The 23,815-nt window shown below is 34.7% G+C and overlaps 2 protein-coding genes across 2 annotated transcripts; one reads left to right on the forward strand and one right to left on the reverse strand.

Moving 5' to 3' along the window:
- Positions 1-9,282: 9,282 nt before the first annotated feature.
- LOC149011936 (serine/threonine-protein kinase RIPK-like) lies at positions 9,283-12,333 on the forward strand. The gene is made up of 5 exons (XM_089160484.1): positions 9,283-9,991; positions 10,092-10,230; positions 10,902-11,041; positions 11,215-11,338; positions 11,518-12,333. Exons 1-5 carry the CDS (start codon positions 9,617-9,619, stop codon positions 12,180-12,182), a joined length of 1,443 nt encoding a protein of 480 aa, XP_089016610.1. The 5' UTR covers positions 9,283-9,616; the 3' UTR covers positions 12,183-12,333.
- Positions 12,334-16,498: 4,165 nt separating this feature from the next.
- LOC149011937 (trimethyltridecatetraene synthase-like) lies at positions 16,499-19,081 on the reverse strand. The gene is given in 3 exon segments (XM_089163113.1): positions 16,499-17,411; positions 17,954-18,265; positions 18,267-19,081. Coding segments are annotated over 3 exon segments (1,557 nt in total). The 5' UTR covers positions 18,882-19,081; the 3' UTR covers positions 16,499-16,781.
- Between the last annotated feature and the right edge of the window lie 4,734 nt (positions 19,082-23,815).

The raw sequence follows: 23,815 nt of genomic DNA on the forward strand, positions 1-23,815 counted from the left end.
CATTAATTATACTATCATCATTACACATATTATCATTATTAATCATAGACGTGCAATGTGGGAAAATTGTGGATGAATGCATGATATGCTGTTTGAGTTGATCTCACTAAGTTTTGTTGAACTCATTCCTTTTATATGCATGTGTCTTTAGATTATACTGTAGGTTATGAAGATCCGTCATCAACATATTATTACAAAGAAGAGACTGGAGAAGAAGTAGACTCGCATGGAGCTTTGTGCATGTGCCAAGATTGTTCCTATGGAGCCGATTTCCAGTAGAAAACTAGTTTTGTTTATTTCCACTGCAAGCTTTCTTGGCTGCCAACTCGACGTCGGTGTCACCTGCAAGATACGGCCAAAAAGCTGCACAAGGAGATGAAATAGTTCTCACGGTTCACACATCAAAGTGCTTTGGAAGGCGCCGGCTCCCTTCTTACTAACAGCACAACTACGTGTTGGGTTTTGACTATTCTTTCCTTTACTCTCATATTCATTTGGATCAACATTAGTTAATGGATGGTTGTAACCTTGATAATTCAGAATTTATAATTTTTATAATTGAATTTATTCTTTATTCTTGTCCTTTGATTTACTATATCGTATGATTGAATGGATTTGTCATTGAACTGAGATCTTGTGCTATATCACCCCCACGGGTATTCGGGTATGATAGGATTCGATTGGGTGGAGTGTGACAAAGAGTCATAGATTCTCTACCATATTTAATAGCATTCTTTACACTAGCATGTGGTTTAGGCAAAGAATTCAATTTTAGGACAACAAGAGTGTTATTAGAAAGCTCTTCATTAAAATCAGCTAAATCACATGATAGTCTATAGAAATCTTCTACATTATCAGATAAAGATTTAGAAACATCCATTTTAAAACTAAACAATGTTCTTTCAACAAGGTAATGCTAGGTAGGGATGGGGTCATATACAACTCTTCAAGTTTAGTCCATACCTTATCAACTTCAATACAATCCCTTACTTTTCTCATAACATTATTTTCCAAATGTAAAACTCAAGGTACTATAGTACAACTCCATCATATCAGCTTTTTCTTCATCAGTCATAGAGGATGGGAGTTTGTCAATACCTTTTAGAGCCTTATGACAGTGATTTTCCATAAGACTTGTATACATTCTATTTTTCTAGACAACAAAATCACCTTTGCTTTTAAATTTCTCAAGCTTATATCGAGTAGGAGCCATGACAAAGAAATAAAAATAGAGGGAAAAAAAAATGCAATTTTAGAGACTAATAGAGCAAGAAATAATAAATTTCAGAAACAACACAAGAATAATAGTCCATAAGTTTATTTAACACTGGGTACTATTTTAGATAACAACAAACTAATACAATATCAGAATCAAATGAAAACAAATTTTAAAGAGCTGAATTTTTAAACAAAAAAAGGTAATAGCAAAAGCCTCAAAAAATTCGACAATTATTGGTAACCAAATATTAGAGACCTCAAGAACAAATATTTTTGATTAGATTTATATCAAGAAAAGTAAAATTGTTGTAATAATCAAGCAATAGAAGTCTTATCACCAAAGTTATACTATCAAAACCTAAAGTGCAACATCAATTTAACAAACCCTAGCCGAATTGGGTAGCCAAGAATTGGGGATTTTTAGAAACAGAAATTTAACAAGATAAGGAGAGCATAATAGAGACTTTATAAACAAGAAATTAACAACGAAATTATCAATTGAGAAAGACAAGTGCATTTAACTTGTAAATAGCCAACAACCGTAGCTTACAACCCTTGCTGTGATACCAGAATGTTGGGGATAAACCTCAATATGCCTAGTGGAAAGAATACAAAAGCAAAGACAATAGACAACAATTTACTTGGTTCGATCAAATGACCTACATCCAAGGATGAGTCCAAAGGACTCAAGATAATATGTACAACTAAATCAATGTAAAGTTGGGTAAGAGGAACTCTCTAATAACAAATACAACATCTCATAGAAGGAACCTTTAAGATATCAACCAAGAACTCATAGCATCACAACACCAAACACCATAGAACGATCTCACTTGTAAATGCACAACATTAATGCATCCACGAGTATCATGAAGCTCAATCGAAGACAAGCAAGCCTTCAAACTGCTGAATGAACCAACTACCAAGCCTCATACCAAAAAGCAAGAGAGACAAAGGAGAATCACACCTCAGAGAGCGAGAGAGAACCCAACGTATAACACAGTTGAATGAAACCCTAAACCCAAAATGGGGTTTATATATAAAGCATAAGAAAGGACAAAAATGCCCTTCTAATGACATCAAAAATACAAGTAAACCACCTAAAAGAGAATGACAAATATGCCCCTATTAAGAGAGATATTCCAACAACATATTTGCAAGATATGATTTTATCCTAAGGGTTTTTTTTTAATCATATAAGTAAAAGAAAATATAAGATCATAACTTTTTAGGCGGGACAGAAAGAGACAAATCTCAAGACACAAAGGGAGAAACCGGGGGGAACCGGACATGAAAAGAGAACACGAGACACAACACAAAACCGGAATCGAGATTATGGGAGGGGAACCGAGATTATCACTATAAAAACATAAACATTGAACCAGACCTAAATGTTTAAGAGAATCTATGATCTTCCAAAGTCAAGAACCAAACGTAATTTGAACCAGACCCAAGATTTGAAATCTATAGATTTGAAATTTAGAGATTTTTGAAATCTTCCAAGTAACCAAACATGCCCTTAAAAAATTTGGGTGCAATTCCTTGTTTAAATTTATAGTGAACAAATGTTTTCCAATCAATCCAAGGATGTAATATTTTGTGTTCATAGGTAAGTCACTTTTTAGGAATAGGATATATTTTGATTGGTGTCCCAACTAGATTCTTTTTTAATATTTTTATATACTAGATATTTTAAAAAGGATTTTATCAAATTATAATGACATCATAATCTCCTAGAAATGACTTTTTATTAAAAAAATCTAACAATAATGTTGATGATGGATTAATATAGGAAAATAATGATGAAAGCAACATAATTTATAAGTGATGATTTAATTAGAGTTTATATTTTATCTATTTTCCTTGTTCTAGAATAAGAAGACTTGTTTTGTTCATGCATGGTAGATGTGCAACATGTGAGATGCTGGGAGGCTTTAAAGTGAGTCATGCCATTTAAGGGTTTTGTTAATTTTTAATATCTTCTAACTATGTGTTTTTCTAGAAAATTAAATTCTATTATGGATTTATTTTTTTTAATCTAGTATTAGCTTCGAATATTGTATCAGTTATGTGATTTTAGAAAATGTATTATTTCATATCAAATATTTTATTACATTGTCAATACAATTTGGTGCAATTCAATATGTATTAATATGTATTATATCGGCTATATCCAATATGGATTGTATTAGATACTTAAAGAAGAACAATTAGCTATTGGATAGTCAATTAAGAAAGTGTTTCTTGTTTAGGCTTCATAGAGATTCTTTCTTGACAAAACTAAATAATGCAAATTAAAGTAAGAATTTTAAAGAAAAATATGGTGATAGAATAGACGTAACAGTTCATGGTTTCCACACGCCAAAGTGAAAAGGCATGAGTGATGATCTTTCTCGTAATCAAGATGTATAAATTAAAAGAAAATAATATAATTTATAAATAAATAACTTTTATAACCAGCAATATTTGAAGAATAGAACCGATGTAAGAGATTACAAGAAGGTAAATTTTCATTAGAATACTAAGATACTTCTCCAAGAATCGTAACATTATCGGCTATAAAACACTCATGTGATTAGTTTGGATCCTCTACTTGGATGGAGATGAAATTTTCTAACTGTTTAGCCTCAAAGCAATTTTTTTTTAAGTGATGATGATTAATAGTGTTAAAGTTCTAATTTAGTTAATTTACTAAATTTTTTTTTTGTTTCGATATTGGATATATGTTAAGAATTCGACCATGTAGGTTGAAAATTTTCTTCTTCATGTAAACAAAAAAATTCAGAGTTGTTGTGGTCTTATGTCTTGAGAAAAAAAAATCCAAAAAACAAAACAAACCAACGAAGACGATTCATAGATCATTGCAGCACTAGCACTGCCTGCATTGGTCATATTATTGATAGTTCATCAAGTGATGTAATTGTCAACACTAGATTAATTTTAATGGATGGTTTAGATTGACTTACCATTTGATAGTTTGACTCGAAAGAGACTTCGTACAGCTTTGTTATATTCCATTCATACATTTCATTGCATTTTAAATACCATAATGAAGAAAGCGTGTGAGGCAAATTAACAAAGATGGACTTTGTCCAATTGTTGCAGGGATCTCATTGATGATTGATTACATAAATATACTATTATAAATTTGAGAGAGATACTTTAAAGAATTTTGAGGTGAGGAAGAGTTTTTTTCCACCCACTTTAAAGTGCACCACGTGTTTCATATGCGTGTTTCATATCTATCAGCTTATGACAGACATGAGTCCATGATAGAGTTTGGATCTTTCTATTCACAAAGGTAGAACATTGTAAATCTTAAGGGATGGTTTAGAACCTCTTGGGGTTGGGAATAGAGTTTCACCTTATATTATATAATATCTTGTTGTGGGAGGATCCATCTTCTTTGTATTGGTTCAGGTTCACTTCAAATTTGGTTCTCCTGAAATCAAAAGGGAGGTGAGAGTGGGCCGTCTCTCGGGATGGGAAGCCACCTCCAATGATTAAGTCAGTCCTTGGAGAAGAAACTGTAAATCAGTCATAGAGAAGTAAATGCTCAAGAAGGATACCGGAGAGTAATGGAAAGAATGTTCTTGGTGGGTTTATAAAAGAAAGTAATGGCTGGAGAACCTCTCCCTTTACCTGCATAACCATCCGTCTTTTATAATGAACCTTTAGCCCTGGTGCCCTCGAGATACCCTTTGGCCCTGCAATGGAGATGAGCGGTGGAGATGGCTTTTAGATACAGATGATGCTGTAGGCTGGTTGGCATAGTCCTCAGGACAGCTGTTGGTTTCTCAGGTGAATCAAGGAGTTAGCTTGAGTTTGACCTTGATGTGACATTGTTCCTCAGTTGAGGAGACAAATGAGAACTTTGTAGTACTCGAGACAACATCGGAGCGAATGAGAAGCTCCCAAGCTATCTTGACATTTAATGGGATTTAGGACATTTAATGCTTAATTAAATGCAGAGGTATGACGTTTGGGAGAGAATACTCCGAATCCCCTGTCCAATGCTGATCTGAATGAAAAGCTATCGCACGACAATAGTTGTCATCAAGCTCTACAACTCCTGCTTTTCCTGCTGTCGTCCACCCCGAGAAGTGCCATTGCCTGGACTTTGCCAGCAGATCTTGCTCACATCAGTTCTAATGTCTTTGGTCTGACTCGGCAGGTTCATTCCGGTTTAGCCGTTCGTGCCGAGTTGTCCATAACATATCCCATCCCCAGTACATAAAATTGCCTGTTTCGTGCTGAATTGTCCTCCTTATAGCGGGGTGAGGTTGGTTCAGATAAACCCTCACCATCCGGACCATTTTATCAAATTTCTATTCTTTAACAAAACATTTCTTGCATGTAATGTGCAAGTTGTTCATTATAACATTTTTTTTTTCTCACTAACTCATTATTCAAGATCAAAAGGACAAATCGTACATTTTTAACAAACACCTACTACCCGTTTATTTGTTCTTTAGGCATTAAAAGCTGCACGTAATAACATATTATTAAAAGTTTGCAGTAAGAAGTTTCATTCTAAGTTAATATTCTAAAATTTTCATATTTTCTTCGTTATTAATTTTCATATGTTCTTCGTTATTTTTGTAGATAAGTACTCCTATGTTACAGAGCACATAACTTCGATCATAGGTATCAATTTCTTCAATTAGCTAGAATGTTTAAGATGTGATTAGAGAGCTTAGAACGATAATATCATCAAATCTCTTAATAATGGATGTGAATTACATGACAAGTGCCCACCTCAAATCCAACAGTAATTAGAGTACTAAAGGTCGGTGGATAGAAATCTGATTAGTCAAAAGTAGAATAATATCTTTGACAGGCAAATCAAAACTCCAAACTTTTCCTTAAACCACGGTAAAAAGGTAGATTATTTTAATCATATGATCTAAACTTTCGATTTTGGATCGAAGAAAAATGTTTTTGACAGCCTACAATATAAGATTAGAGAGTTAATGATCACACTAACCATTCAAGGAGTCACCATCTCTACGTTGAAGGAGACTTGACTCTCTACCCAAGAAATAGAAAAGAAAAATAAAGAAGGAAATGCAAGGTTTAAGAAGTATCCCCAGATACTATACGATACTAGTAGATATATGTAAGATACTAATATGGAAGTTTCCTACCCGACTGGGGCTCCACATCCAGTCAGTTCTCTCATGATACGAGTTTCCTACCCGATCTGGTCATACCCGGTTGGGGCTCCATATTCAGTTGGGAGAGGAGCCGACTGGCTTGATCAAGGCGCAATGAACACTCGACTAATATGGCAACCATTCTCAATAAGGAAAATCAACTTCTTTGCTGATTGAGCGAGATCGACGATAGGAAGGCGTGATCTCAGGAGAAACGGCAGCCACCGTCGGGTAGACTTACCATATACATAAAAGGTAAAATGAACACTATAAGAGGAGGGACCTACCCCTGAACTTGTCTTGTGTTCTCTTAGCACGAGACCTTAGATTGTTCACTACCTGACTTAGCCATCGGAGGCGGTTGCCCGGTAATCTAGCCGGCCCACGTCTAACTCTTTTTGCAGGACTCATAGTCTTCGGCTTAAAAGGGGCTCAGTCGGATACTGCATCAACATAACTGATATGCATAAGATATAATCGATACGATATATATTGATACATCTTTATGTTAGATTGGATTGCACTAAAATACATTATCCAATATGATGTAATACTCAATACAAGACGGTTCGTCTCTTGAAATCAACTGGCTAGTACCATAATCGATACCCATACTTCAAACATTGGTTAAATATATTAAAACTTGAGATAAATAAGAATCCCAAACAAATTTATAAACCCAAAGAGAGAAGAAGAAGAGAGGAGATTAAGCTCCATGAGCAAGGGCGGAGCTACCCCAGGGCCAAGGGGGGCCGTGGCTCCGTCTCCCCCCACTTCCTTCCGAATTTTTTTTTTTAAAATTTGTTTGGAAAGGCTCCGTTTCTATGTGTGAAATACCAGTGCTTGTCCTTTTGACCCTTTTCCATATAGGTAGAATAACAGCACTAGAACCCTCTTTCCATGTGGTTTTATTATTCGACCCTCCACTATTAAATCCCAGCTCCACCCTTGTCTATGATTCATGACTAAAGTAGACTAAAATGCATGATTAGTGATTATCAAGTGTATATAGAAGAAAGAGTCAATGTAAGATATGTGTTAAACAGAAGGGAAAATCAAAACGAAGATAAGCTCTGTCATTCAAAATTTGATATTTCTTGGTTATTTCAAAATATGGAATAAATAATGACGTTTGATTAATTTCTATGGTATAGGCAAAAATGGTTTTATCTTGAATAATTTGTTATATGTATAATTATATCGATATGCAAATCTTTGACTTGTCTGAACTTAGAATTTGCTTGGGCTAGCTAGCTGGAATATAAGAGTTTCATAATTAACAGTTGCTATAGTCTACCTTTGGTCTTCTTTGACTGAGTTTCTTATCAATTCCATCCAAACACCTATTAAAAGTCAGGGATGGAACATCATTTAATAGGTGGAGCTAGAAAACAAGAAATTTCCTTTTTCCTTCTTGTCAAGCAAGCAATAAGGCTACGTTTGGTTGATCTGAAAAAGGGTTGAAAACCTATGCTAAGCTAGTAAATTAATTTTCTCTCTGGATATGTTCCCTTAGATTTTCCTTTCTAACACATCAACCACTTCCAAGGCTTATATGTATGTGGACAACTAATGTGAACTCAACAACAAAGAATGAAAGCACACCCAAGCTAAGGTGTAAACACTTTTATGTAAAGCAAAACGAGGAAAACAAGTTAAAAGAGGATGACTTTTGCAATTCCATATAGGAAAACAGTTTCATTTGAAAAAGAGTTGTAGAACAAACTCGTACCAATTCCAAAGCAAAACTACTACTTAAGAGGTTGTTCTCATTGCTCTTAGCTTCTTTCTGTTTTACATTTAAGAAAAGAAACAAATTAAGATAAAATAGTTAGGTATGTTGGTTTTAAGGAATTTAACATCTATGATCATCTTTTCTTTTTTTCCTTGTCTTTTTTTATGTCTAATCTTATGATTTGGGTGCTTTGTTATCTGACTATAAGTTGATTACATATATTTAATCATCTTTTAAAATTTTTACAAAAATTAAAAATTATTTTCCTTTGTCTTTACTTGAGACATTAGATAAAATTAAGCAATATTTAGCTTTCATATAACTGAATGAATTCTTTCTTCAACCATGATTCTCGCTCTATAATTGAACTTAGCTAATTGGTTAATCAATTACTTGTACATCCAGTTATTCATTTGACGGAAATGTTTCATGTACTGTGCATAAAAGAAATAAAAAATGATGAGACTAGATATTATGGTGTTGGAATTCTTCTTTGATGCCATAAGTGAATGAAAATTCGATTAAGAAAATATTAATATCAGAATATTCAAGTTTCTCTTATAAATTAAATTTTAAAATTATCTTGAATTGATCATCTCTTGGTGAACCATGCTTTGTTGCATACACGCTGTACTAATTAACTCCGAAGTCTATTTTTCTAGGTAGAGCCTACACTAGATTATCATGTGATTGATAGGTTAAAAAGAAAAGAAAAAAAAAAAAAAAAAAAAAAAAAAAAAGAAAGAAACATTGAAGATTGACTCCCTAAGGTCTATAAATTATAAAAGTAATTTAAAAAAAAAAATAATAATAATCAGTTCATTCCCTTGAAATTCTTTTCGAAGTTTTTGAGTAGAATTCTGATCAAGAATGACCCACATGAGATGTAGCTTTCTTTTCAAGGAAAAACAAAGTATGAAAAGATTAGTTACCCTAGAAAGTCAAAAAGGCCTTGATGTTACTAAGTATCTTTCTTTTATCACATTGATTTGTATATATACATATTTTTTTTTTTCAGATATTTGATGAAAAGGATTTTTTTTTCTAAATATAATTTTCAAATTGGCTCCTTGAATATTGAAGAAGTTAAAGGGCTGAATTGGAATCAAGTAAGAAATCTTATCTATATATATAGGCAGAAGCACGAAGATTTCGATGCTGAGACAAGAGAAGAAGAAGATAGAGAAAAACATCAATAAGAGACCTAAGAGAGAAGAAAGGAAACCAAACCCAGCTATCTACCTCCTCAAAATCCATATTTCCTCTTTCTCTCTCTCGGTGCCTTCTCTGATCTTTCTCTGTCTCTCAAATTTTGGCATAGAAAGTGGTCGGCGATCAGCTAGCCCTTCTGGAAGTCTTCTTCAAAACAAAAGACAAAACAAAACCCATTTCCTCACCAACTCCCACTACGACATATATATACCACCTTTCTGCAAGTCTTCTTTGATTCTTCAAAGAGTTTTTAGAAAGCAAAGTTGAAACCCAGAAGAGAATTTTTGTTAACAAGATGGCTTGGCAGGTATCATGGACGCAATTGCTCACAGACTGTTACAAGGGCAGAAGCCGTCAGGAGCAAAAGAAGAACATAAACAGAACACCTTCATTCACGAAGAGGATGGGTGTGCCTGTAGATTTCAGTCCAGGCTCGCCGCTGCCCGACATCTCTAATTCTGCCATTGCCAGTAATCTTCATGTGTTCACACTTGCAGAGTTAAGAACCATCACACAGAACTTCTCACAGAGCAATTTTCTTGGTGAAGGAGGGTTTGGTCCAGTTCATAAAGGTTACATAGATGAGAAGTTAATACCTGGTCTTAAGGCCATGCGCGTGGCTGTCAAGCTCTTGGACTTGGATGGTTTGCAAGGCCATAGGGAGTGGCTGGTGAGTTCTTTGTTAAACACCATTAATTCCTTTCTCAAATTGTAGCTTAATTGGTTCTGAACTGATCATCTCTATAAATTATTAACAACTCGATTTGCAGACGGAAGTGATATTTCTGGGACAACTGACGCACCCCAATCTGGTAAAGTTGATTGGTTATTGCTGCGAGGATGAGAACAGGCTCTTGGTCTATGAATATATGGTTAGAGGGAGCTTAGAGAATCAACTCTTCAGAAATAGTATGTTTAATTCATTTCTTTTCGAAATTCAAGTTTTTCTTCCTCTTTTATTGGTGCATGTGTAATCCTTTTAGGGTTCTTAACCTCGAGGATTGTTTAACCGGCAAAAGACCGGTATTTTATAATATGAAGTCAAGAGTTTGAATCCTCTAATACCAAAGCGAGGCCTGTTCTATAACTTTAAATTATATGTAAGAAATTACACCTGAAGATGCGTGTAAGCTTGCATGGGCTAACCTCAATTTCAAAGAAAATGAAAAGTTTATTAAATTCATTTGGTTGACAAGTCTACTAAACACCTATTCAACTTGTGATTAGTTTAGTTAATTATGTATTTCAGATCGAGTGGAGGTAGCTATACAGATCAAATTTAGTAATATATATGTCCCAATAACCACTTAAATATTACAAGAGGATGCTGATGAGGAAGCCTCATTGGTCTTGTGGGAAGAGTGAAACCCTCACTTCCCTGAAATTGTGTTACAGCTCTAACTCCATGATTATGGCTTTTCAGTGCTCTAACACCTAATATATATACCAATTTTTGGTGATCAAGTTGCAGTTATCTAGATAAACCTAGCAAAACCTTCATGTATTTGATTTGAAGAAAGAAACACATACAGATTTATCTCTGGTAGTATTGTCTCTTTAGAATGTGGTTGGAATTGCAGGATTTTCGGCTAGTTTGCTGACATGGGCAACAAGAGTGAAGATTGCTCTTGGAGCTGCTGAGGGCCTGGCCTTTCTCCATGAAGCAGAGAAATCTGTGATATACCGTGATTTTAAAGCGTCCAACATTTTACTGGACTCTGTAAGAAGCTCTATCTCCTCCTCTTCCTCATCTCTCTTCCACTTTTGATTTTTTAAACAAACCCTTTTGGGCAAAGGTTTCCCAAAGATCCTTGAATTTTTTTTTTAAACAAACCCTAATTTTGAGAGACAAAAGGTTTTGTATGACCCAAAAGATCCTTGAAAATGTTGTAGGACTACACGGCAAAACTCTCTGATTTTGGGTTAGCAAAGGACGGTCCAGAAGGAGATAACACGCATGTTTCCACTCGAGTTATGGGTACACAAGGTTACGCAGCTCCGGAATATGTGATGACAGGTAAATGAATGATGGATTTTTTTCCTTTCAATTTCTAATCTTCTATTTACCCTCAATTTCTAGCCTAGAATCCCTATTTGTTTTATTGTAAAATTTTAATTTGTTTAGAAATATTTCATTATCATATGAAGAATTTATTTATTTATTTATATATATATTTTTAATTTTTTTATTTTCAGGTCATTTGACGGCAATGAGTGACGTGTACAGCTTTGGAGTTGTTTTGCTAGAGATACTAACAGGGAGAAGGTCCATGGACAAGGCCCGGCCTGTTAGAGAACAAAACCTCACTGAATGGGCCAGGCCTTACCTCAACGATCCACGAAAGATGGATCGGCTAATGGATCCTAGGCTAGATGGGCAGTACTCCATAAAGGGGGCCCATAAAGCAGCCCAATTAGCTCACCAATGCTTAAAGGATAACCCCAAGTCCAGACCAACCATGAGAGAGGTGGTCAAGGTTTTGGAGCAAGTCCAGAGCTTCAATGATATCCCAGTCGGAACGTTCGTGTACACGGTGTCTCCGTCTCCGGTCAAGGACAAACCAAAAACTGAACCCACCAAGAAAGATGGAACCAAAACACCAAAGCTAGATGAAGAAGATGATGATGACCATCACCATGAGAAGAAGAAAAATGAAAGTGAAATGGATGGATCAAAGGAGGATGAAGACTCGGAGAAAGATAAGAGTCACCACCACAAGCGTCGGCGAAGTCCCGGACACCGGCATAAGTCTGCAATATCTCCTGCACAGTCTGAGACTTCACTGTATAAGTATTTCAACAATGGCTTGAATTCTCCAAGGCATGTCCCAGGAACACCTAAGGAGGAACTCTTTAAGTAAATTCTTTAGTGTTCTTCTTTCTTTCTTCATTTCATTTTTTTTTTTTTTTTGGTGTTTTCTTTTAACATCAAACACTGCATGTATCAGTGTACATAGATCTCTCCCCCCGCCCCCTCTCCCACTATATAAATATATACAATGAGTGCATATAAAACCGTCACGAATATTCTCCTTTTTATTTCTTTTCTCAAGGTGTTTTTTTTTTGATAATTACTTTGTCTTCTTGTACTATAGTTATTAAAAGGACCCTATTCTTTATAAAATTACTGTTGCCCCTCTTAGGTCTAATAGTGTTAAGAAACCGTTACAATTGCATGTTTAATGATTACACTAAAAAAAAAGGGTATTAGTGGTAGAACTAATTAAAATAATATAAGTTAATATAAATAAATTGAATAGAATCTTAGAGTTATTTTGTAATTTTTAAATAGTAACAATTGCCACATCATCACTTAACTAATGGAGTTTAATGGTGATAGCAACAATAATTACATGTAAAGTATAAAATTAGACTAATAATTTCAAAAAATATAAAGAATAAATGAGTAATTAGCTATAATAAAGGGGAACAACAATAATAATTTTTTATTTTTTATTTTATTTATTTTATTTATTTTAAGATGTTGAGTGATTTTGGATTGTTGCATTTTATCATTGAAGGTTTCTGTTTATTCAAGAAATTCTATAAGGAAAGAAAAAAGAGATACTATGATTCTTTTTCTGTCCCTTCAGTTTATTTCTAGGGTTTATCATTAATCAGATATTGTTAGACTCCGACACATGGTTATGTCAAATATATATATTTATTCGTAGGGGCATATAACTCTTGATATGCTAGATACTTTTATTTAGTCATGCTCCTTTTCCACCAAATTCCAAAATATCTATTTTCTCGTACCTCATGGATCATGAGAAACTTGGTTTTTGCAAATTTTTTTTTTTCATGAGAGACAATCTGATGCTTTTGCAGTTTGGATGTCAAAGAGCACAAGTAATTCGATTCAATAAATTTTTTTGGGGAAAATTTTCTAGATGGCATATTTAAAAAAAATATTTACTTAATAAGATATTAAAAAAAAATTATACTCAAGTGGATTCTATTTTCAAAAATAATTATCAAATTTGAAATTTGTGATAATTTTTCCTATTCAACTAAGATTTTTTCATAAGCTACTCAAATTATCCTCAAGTATTTCATTCCAAATGATGAAACTGATAAATGATATGACTAGGAACTACAAAATAGAAGATGTTATTGGCCCTAAAATTGCCAAGAGATTGAAGGCATTGGTAAACATTTCTCACAAGTTGTATATAAAAGACTTGATGTTAATTTAGATAACTCACGAATATTAGTCAGGCAGAAAAAAATTATCACGAAATTTGGGACTTAGTAATTGTTTTAAAATATAAGATCCATTTAAGTAAAACATTTTAAAAAATTTCTTATTAAGTAAATTGTTTTTGAAATTTGACAATCACAATTTTTTTTTCAATTTTTTATATAAAAGAAAATTTACTTTTTTGGCCTTTTGATAAATGACCAATGTGTCTTAGCGAAGTGATCAAGATTCAATTCTTCTTGATGATATATTTAAATTATATATAAAATCTATTATTAGGATAAAGGAAAGAAAAATGCCCTTTTAGTCTTCTAATATCCCCACCAAATGCCTTTAAGGTTTTTATTGACCTCATGAGATTTTCAGCTCAGAGGGACTCAATTTTTCTTATGTCTCTTTCTTTATCTAGTAGAATGAGTTTTCTGATTTTGGGATTCCAAAACGACTTCCATTTTCTTCCCTCCTTGTTTTCTACCCTCATGATTCTTCATAGGTTTTTTTTGTGGTAATCATGATTCTCCATAAATGATTCCACATTTGTTAATAGTGAGCTATGGTCAAACATATTATGTTGAAATATGATAAAGACACTAAACGGCAGCCATTTGCAAGCCAAAGTTTCCAGGAAATTCTTGTTTCCTTCTTGATTATAAAAGTAACTAATCCTCCAGATGACAAGAAACTCTTACCAATCTATACACAATAGATATATGGTTGTATTGCCTCAGGGAATTATGGTCGAACCCTAGAGATCGGTTCAAAACTTCAATCACTGAAACAAGAGCAAGTGCAATTCAATTTTGATGGTCGAGTAGCTGTCTCCGAAGATTAAATCAGATTTGAATACAATACAGTCAACACCACTTAGAGAATAGGGTTTTGAATGGTTGAGTTGAATAACTAATGTGACACAATGGGAGAAATGAACATTACCATTAAATATTGTATTTATGTGGTATTTTTCTTTTTAGCCAAAATATTTGTGCAGTATTTGTAGTAGAACCTAAGCCTTTGGAGTCGTTGGATCCTCCAGCTGGTGTAAATCTCTTTGTTGGTTGACATGTCAAATATGAGAGTTGACTATTCTAGCCTGTGAGCACCTGGCACAGGTCTTGTGTTGGCAGCTTGACATGATCATAGGGCCTAATACACGCAGATGATAAATCGTTGGGTGCATCGCCGTGAAGGATGTAGCGAAAACTCAATGAATCTCTTATAAGGTGTGGCCTTGAGGTTCCCAAGGGTGATGGGTGTTTCTCGATCACTCATCTTCCCGAGATCTAGGGTTGAGCCGCCTATTCTTAGTCTCAGTATGCCTTCTTCGTGAGGTCTGGGGTCAAGCCCGCAAGCCTCGGTGATAGTCCTCGCGCATGTTGATCGAGCTATGGTACCTCAAATGGTGTCATGGGGTCAAATCCTCAGACTGTCTTGTCTGTGTTGGCTTAACCAGTACCAATCGGTTCAACCACCGGTTCAGAATAGTTGGCACAAAATGACACAACATGTTGTATACAAAGTTAATTTAGAAAACTAGATGCTGACATCAACCCACATCAAAGCATTGTTTCAAAGTATTCAGATCCAAATCTTACAATTGCATGACACAGACTGATCTCATCCCAAAAAAACTCCAAAGTGTTTGATGAATTCAATGAGAAAGTGACTTAAACCTGAAGTTAGTTCATTAATGGGAGGTTAATTGGTAGCAGACAGTGGAGACCAGGAACGCGAAATTTCATGGCAGAAATTCTTGCTGTGCTTTAACCATTCAAACCAGGATAATGTAAGGCCTTGGAAATACAAAACCCTTCAAAATCAAACTAGAAAATCTTTGTCCGCCCGCAAGAAATCGATCATAATGGCAACTGGTTCTGAGTCTGTCTTTTGACTCTCAACAGTCAGCCATTGGATTGATAAAATCTCATTTGATTATTATTTTTTATCCTAATTGATGTCAACATACGATTTTGGTTTTTGACATTGCGGATCCCAATTTTGTTCGTAACACTTTTTTTTTATCAGAGGTTCATCTGGGTCAGTTTACACACCTTGGCTACATTCTCAGGGGAGCTTTATATAATTTGTATAGGAAGCCCTTGGCCCCAATGGGATTTAAACTATAACCTCCTATGTGGAAGCGTTGGTTTTTTGCTAACTAAGCCACCCCTCGGGGTAATGTTCCTAACTTAATTTGAAGTGAACTAAGAAAACACAGCTCTATTCAGATGGTGTTATTTTTTGTGTGGTAGCACACATGGAGTTTCACAAAAAGAACAAGTGGCCGGTTGGTAAACTCATATGTTAGACTGGATCACCTCTCTATCAAGGGTGAACAATGTGTTCCTTTGATGGTTCTGAATTATACGGTAAAGGATGGAGTCTACTTGTAAATATTAAAAAAAATAGAAGTAAATCTTAGTGAACCCCACCCCCTAATGTGTGGTTCAAAACCACTAGGGGAGCAGATTGTTCTCCCCTGATAGGAAGCTGATCCGAATTCCCTAAAAGTCACTGGTTAAGGCTCTGTTTGGATTTTTGTGAAATCATTCAATTTCTTTCTTTTTTGATTTTTTTTTTTGGGAAACAGATTTCCTTCTACCTGTAAAATGCCTATGAAATTCACTAAAACTTAAGGTAAATGGAGGGGAAATAATACCTTGAAAAGAGGAGAAAGATAAGACTTCATATTGAGAAAACAACATAGAGGATTGCATCAATAAGGCATGGTTAAATATACTAATTCATGCAACATAATATCATTGTCATTTCCTGTTTTTTTCAAGCCCACAGAGTAAGCTAACTTGGGCATTTATCAGGCCAGCCAGCTCAGGCCATATTCATTAGGGCTAGATGGAAGCCCACCAGAGTAGTTGAAATTGGGGCATTTATCAGGCCAAGCCAGGCCCAGCCCATTTAATTAGGGATAGAAATTACAAGCATTTGTTGCATATATCATATCTGGTGTTTTTCCTTTTCTGTTCCCTCTATAGAGCTTGATGAAGGATATGCTTTTGAGGATGAGTTGGTTTTATTTGAGCACACTTTCAAGATGGGCTACGTGAGACAAGCCAAAAGAGGTGATTTCACTTCAATTCAAATCCACAATATTTCATATAGGGATAACAAATCGCAACTAAAAAAGCTCTGAGTGACTTCCTATGTCTTCAATGGTTTTCAGAACTTGTCGAATCATGACTTCTATTTTCAGAAAAGACAAATAGTTTCAAGAACATTATTGATTTTTAGGTAAACACTCTCATTGATAGTAGACTTGAGCAGGAAGTCGGGGCTCGACCACGGCTATGAGGGGATACTTTCTTGGTGTTGATAGCCCAAAAATCTCTTCCATGCTCAAGTCCTCAGGTTTCATTTGGCCCGGCAATTGCCACTCGAATCCGTGTAATAGATTGGCCAAACTTGACTGGATCACCTTCAGCCCAAGGCTATAGCCTGGGCAGATCCTTCTACCAGACCCGAATGGCAATAGCTCAAAATCTTGGCCCTTTACATCAATGGCTTTCCCTATAAACCTCTCTGGTTTGAATTCATCTGGTGATTCCCACAATGAAGGGTCTCTTCCTATGGTCCATGTGTTGATGAATACTCTGGTTCCTGCTAGAATATTGTAGCCAGCGACTCTACAATCCTCTCTGGCTACACGAGGAGTCAGCATTGGTGCCACTGGGTGCATCCTCATGGTCTCCTTCACAATGGCTTCAATGTATGGGAGGTTGGGAATGTCTTTCTCTTCCACCCATCTCTCTCTCCCAATCACCCTATCCAGCTCTTCCGTAGCTTTTTTGAAGATCTCTGGGTTTTTCAAGAGCTCTGCCATCGCCCATTCTACTGTCACTGTTGAGCTCTCAGTGCCTCCTGCTATCAGGTCCTACAAGTGAAGGAAAATTAATCAATACCCCTGATTCTCTTTCATCACTCTGAGTGGGAGCCCACATCTGATTTATATGATAAAATGATTCAGATGTAGGACTCCTAGCAGATTCTACATAAACTGCACATAATATATGTCGTGAAAAAGCATGAGGGAAGCATTGAGGTGATTCAGGTTTTAGCAAAACACGGACAGTTAGAACTCAATGGAGAAAGAGTGCTAGATGGGATGGTTAGTAGTGAAGATCTTCTCCACCCAGTTGTTCCTCCATCTACACAGTCACATGAGTGTGAGACCCACACCGTCCCTATGTATTTGGGAGCAACAGTGCTCATGGTCCAAATTCAATTGGGATCCAACAACTCATGTGACCATTGAATGAACACTCACTCAATGGGTAGATTGCGTAGAATTCTAAAGAACATCTGGCCTTTGACTGCTGGAAGCAGCGCTGCTTTCAAGCAAAATCAACGAACTTGACTGGGTCTCACATGCACCTCAGGGTACTGGGTCAATGAAATCAGTGGGAAGGAGAATACCTGAGTGAAGGCCTTGACACTAGTTCGGTCGAGCTTGACATCAAGGTTTGGATCGTCAGCAAACAGCAAGAGCACATCAACCATATCCTTAGGGACAAAACCTTCTGGACCTTCTCTCTGTCTTCTCTCGTTGTGCTCATCGATTACATGCTCAAGAAACCAATCAAACTTCTTGCTCAACACCTTCATCCTCTTCACAAAACCCTGCAAGTCCATGAAACTGATCCAAGGAATCCAATCCCCTATATGCATTGCTCCATTTAACAAGAACAACTCATCCAACATCTTCTTGAACTCCTCTGCCGTCACCGTCATCCGTCGTCCCTATCGCCGCCGACTCCACATGGTCTAAGTATTTCTTTCCCAGCACCATCCGGCTTATCACAGTCAAGCTCATATTATAAAGGTGATCGTTCAAGTTCACAGTTGTACCAGATGACTTGCACAGTCCCTTCAAGAGAGCTCGAACTTCTTCCACTCGGATGTATTCGTAAGATTCCAGACGCTTTGCAGTGAAGAGCTGCATCACACACATCTTACGGGCTTGACGCCAGTAAGGGCCGCAAGGTGACCAAGTGATGTCGGAATAGTTGTAGGTTGTGTATTTTCCGGCAGCCATTTTGGGTCGAGAAGCAAAGTTGAGGTCATGGGTCTTGAGGAAAAGCTTTGCCATCTCCACAGATGAGCCAACCACAACTGGGTATGAACCAAACTGGAGTTGCATTATGGGTCCATGCTTTAGGGCTAGCTTGTGAATGGAGCGGTGAGGGAGTGAACCAATGAGATTAAGGTTGCCTATGATAGGCCATGGCTTTGGACCAGGTGGTAGGTTTAGCCGGCGGTGGTAGAAGTGGTTGGAGACCAATATGAGTGCTAGTGCTGAGAGCCATGCTGCAGCAAGTGTCAACCATGAAACCTCCAACTCCATTGATTGATGACTTATGGAGCTGAAGAGAAAGAACAATAGGCTTGTGCTTCTGCTTCAAAGGTACCTTTGGAGGGTATTTATAATGATCTTGAGATCACCTTATGACGTTCTTGAGTGAAGTCACAGCTCGTGAGTCCAGACGAAATCTCAACTACTCATTTCACAAATAAATTTTACAAAAATATGTTCACTAACATGAAACAAGGTGAAACTGAGTAATTGAGATGAATCTTAGTGCATTGTTTGCTCTATATTATGCATTAGCACTGAAACCTTAAAATACTAAATTCTTTTAGGTGAATCCAATGCAAAAGATTTTAAAAATGAAACCTGTTATTATATCAATCATAAAATTTTATATGTTAGAAATATTGGTGTTTATAGTACTCCATCATCATTTGTTTAGCATACAATGAAGACTTGGATTCTTTTCCCCTTCTTTCTTTATTTTTTATTTTATTTTTTTAGTAATAGGAAAGACTGTGCACGGGTTGATGACTTACTTTTAGAAGTCTATTTTACTTTCAGATACATTTGGGGAGCATTTATAATTAAAAAAGAATGATCTTTGAAGTCACTTGCAAGTGGGAAACAATACAAAAACTTCAAAATAAATAATTAAAAAGAAAATAATTTCATGATTAACATTTCCATTTTTTTTATAAGGGTGTCATTAGCATTTCCAAGCACTGCCAAGGCATTAGTGTGCCATGGGATCCAAAAGCATTTTAAAATGGGACCTGTTATTATGTCGGTCACAAAATAATATTAAAAAAATTCATAAAAAAAGGATCCAAAAGCATTTTAAAATGGGACCTGTAAATCTGTAATTATGTCGGTCATAAAATCTTATTAGAAAAATTCATAATTTTTTATTTATAAGAAACCAGGTTTAATAATTAAAGATGAACGACTTAAAAAGTCTAGTAGGAGCATAGATGTTTATAGCACTCAACCATTTGTTTAGCATATCATGAAGACTCAGATTTTCATTTTTCGTTTCATTCTTTTTTTCTAGTAGAAGGAAGATGGAAGACTATACGTAGATTGACGATTTCGAGCGTTTTCAGTATCAATTCTCATTATATATTTTATTTATTTAAAAGAAATAAATACAAGAATTTATTTTTAATTAAAAATAAAAATAATTGGAATAATTACTATTGCTTCTGCACTATAGTTTAATTATTACTTTATTCCTTATATTTTTTGAAATTACTAGTTCAACTTTCAATTTTGCGTGTAATTACCATTGTTTCACACCATTAAAATCCTCTAATTAAATGATAAAATGATATATTTTATTTATTTAAAAACCCCAGTTAACCTTATGGATTTATATTACTTATTTATACTTTATATTAAATTATATTACTATCCTCGGTAATTAAGGGTAACTTTTTTTTTTTTGGTAAAATTAATTAAGGGTAACTTAAACCTAATTAAACAATCTTATTTTCTAGTTAAAAAAGAAAGAGAGAAAAGAAAAGAAAATTCATTTTCAAATTTATATACGTACTTTTTAATTTGGTAATAAGAAAAAAATAGTAATTCCTAACTTTTTTTGTTATTTTTAATTTTGTTATGTTTAATGTTAGGAATAATTATTATTGCCCTACCCGCCATACTTTGATTTTATTACTATTTTATCCATATACTTTTTAAAATTACTAATCCAACATTTAACTCTGTCTATAATTACTATTGCTTCCTACTGTTAAAACTTCATTAATTTATTGATGGTGTGACATCTATATATATATATATATATATTAAATAGTGGCATAGTATGCCATTGAGGCAATAGTATGCCCCTCAATGGCCTTTGACTAGAACTTAAACTTGTACTGCGAAATAGTTCTTCTTTACCACTATGGACATTTTGATGGCGTTAGGGACAAAGAACCAAAATCTAAAGAAATTTATTCACAAAGTTTCTTGATCTGGTCTTCATCACATTTTTCAATGGAGACGACTAATACTCTTTCAAATCCAAAATTGATTCTAAAATATAAGATTTTAATGATACAATTGGTATTCAATGTAGTTTATATAAATGAGCGTAATATTATCATTTTAACTTCTTAATTTTAAGGGTAAATATGATATGAAAAATTATTGAAAATTTATATGACCAGCTGAATTTTTTTATGTTGCTTGTTCTCAAAGAAAATTTATTATTACATCATCACTAACTAAATTTTTGATTGGATTCCCTATATTTTTGGAATGTATAAAGGATGAGATATGAGCCCATTTATTCATCATATGGATCATTCAGATAATATATAATTTTATTATATGTATATATAAGATGGTCACATGTATCTTTATTAACACGCAATTTGGTATTTGTGAAATTGTTTGCTCAATAATTAAATTAAGAGAAAAATTTATGGAATAAAGATAATTTGTCTTGATAATGTTAGTGAGTTTACATCTCAGGTTCTAAATGATTACTGAAATCATAGTTGAATATGTAGTCTGTTACTCATGTTTATACCCAAAATGGTTTGATAAATCATTTACTAAATGTCTCTAATTAATAGTTAAACCATTGTTTATAAGAACAAAACCCCCTGTGTTGGCATGGGAACATACTATTTTATATGAATATTACTTGTATACATCAGACCAATAAGTTATCTTAAATTCTCTTCATTATAATTGACTTATGGTTATGAGCCAAATATGTCTTATCTTATAATTTTTAGATGTGCGGTTTATATTTCACTTACTCCACCACAACGCACAAAGATGAGTCCCCAAAGAAAGTTGAGAATATATATTGGATATGAATCTCCTTTTATAATTCAATATTTTGCGAATGATCGGAGATCATAAAGAAAAACTTGTTGATTATCTTTTGATGAATGAGTTTTTCACATGAGGGAGAGAATAAACAATTGAAAAAAGAAAATGATTGGAATGTGTTATTCCCAGATTGACACTGAGAGGGGGGTGAATAAGTGTCTTCAAAAATTCACTTCAATGTGAAGCTTCTTTAATCTCGAAACAAGATTAATTAAAACATTCTTGTAGCTATCAACTGCACAAGGACACGTCCACCACACACCACAATGTGGCTGGGTCTACCAAACAGTGTACCACCACTTTGCAATCAAGCCACTCCAATATGTGCAACAAAGAAAAATAAACAAAAAATGCAATTCACCAGAGTTTAAGTGGTTCGGCCAAATTGCCTACATCCACGGAGTAATACCCTACCTAGGGTTTCGTATATTACTCAATACACTCCTAGATATTTTGACTGCTACAACAGTCCAGGAACACCAATCCCTGCTATAGTCTAAAATGCAATTCAGACAAGGGCACCAACCCCAACCCCCTAGACAAGCTCCAACTTGCTAGGTCACAATGTAAACCAATAATTCAAGTTCCCCAAATTACATTCATGATCTAGGTTCTTCATCATTAAACATAACCTAGAAAATAATAGACAATAACTTGTGAATACGGGTTACCTCAACTTGTGTAAGATGCATGGTAACAATACTTGTTTCTCTTTTTCTCCAACTCTTTTTTTTCTCTTTTCAATCTTTTTCAGTTTTCTCTCTTTAAAAAAAAACCATACAACCATGTTCCCTTATTTTCTTCTGCTGCTTCTTCTTCCTTCTCTTTCACTTTCTTTCTTGTTCAGCAAAACAAAAGACTTCTTTCAACATCAACTTCTTATTGTTCAAAAACGCAGTGTTATGAAAAAGTACAATGCAAGTGTACGAGAGGAGTTCAAGAAGATGAAGAAAAACTTATTCCCAAGTTTCAAATCTCCAAAGCCAACCAACATCTTCTGGTTCGACCTCCACGCTCTTCCCAAGCTCCTCAAAACGTCCTCCATCTTCTGCTGGAGTTTGCTCTCCTTTTATAGATTAATTAAACTCAAAGTTTGAATCAAACTCAGAGTTCCTATATGACTTAAACAAGGAGTGTTTTGATGTACAAATCGGACTAACTTAGAGATCTCCAATGAACAATCCCACCGTTGAATTTTAAGATCAAGAAGTCGTGAAGCTCTCCTCCAAAAATCGGCTCAATCGGACACTGGATGACCATCCGATGAAGAGGTTGATCAAAACTGGACAGAGACCCTCAAAAACGGGATTCTTAAGTTTTCTTTATTTGAATTGGATTCTTTCTCTCGGAACCTTTTTGTATGTTGTTGTACCATATCAAAGCCCACTTAAGTTGCCAACAATGACAACACCTTCATTTTAGGCCAATGGAACAACAGAATGCATTACCATTATTTCATTTAGATCCTTGTACTAAGCAATATGAATCTGAAATTCAAAAGATAATGCATTTATAAAGTATTATGAATTAACTGTCAGATGTTTTTACTAACCTGACAGTAATTATTAAATCTCATTTTCTAATTGAAAATGCTTAAATTAGGATTGATGTCCAAGTAGGACAATCTATCAGTGCAAATGATGTTAAACCACGTTTAAAACGTGGAAGACCAATCGATTCCAATGATAAAATCTTAGAAAAATGAAAGGAACAAATGATTAAGATGGTCATAAAATGGAGACAATTGATCATAAAAATCCTGAAGACAAAACTTCTCATTAAACCCTGGAAGAGGTTCAGGAACTTAAAATAATAAAATTGAAGAGATCTCAATTAGTTATGCCATTATAGGAAAATGATGAAACCGAAAATATATAGTAATTGATAATATTTTTATATATTATGTTATCATTGAAATAATGTATTAAGACAAGGATTTTGAACATAAATTTATTGATAAATATAAATGAAAATTTAATTGGCCAAAATGAACAGATGCAATTCAAACAGAATTGAATTCACTTGAAAAATTAAAGTTTTTGGACCTGTAGTCCAAACATCTAAATGTATAAAGCTAGTGGAGGTATAAATGAGTTTTTGTGCAAAAATAAAATGAGAAA

The sequence above is a fragment of the Hakea prostrata genome, chromosome 7 (assembly GCF_041222555.1).
Source record: "Hakea prostrata isolate BN-2017 chromosome 7, UWA_Hpros_2, whole genome shotgun sequence".
NCBI classification, from domain to species: Eukaryota; Viridiplantae; Streptophyta; class Magnoliopsida; order Proteales; family Proteaceae; genus Hakea; species Hakea prostrata.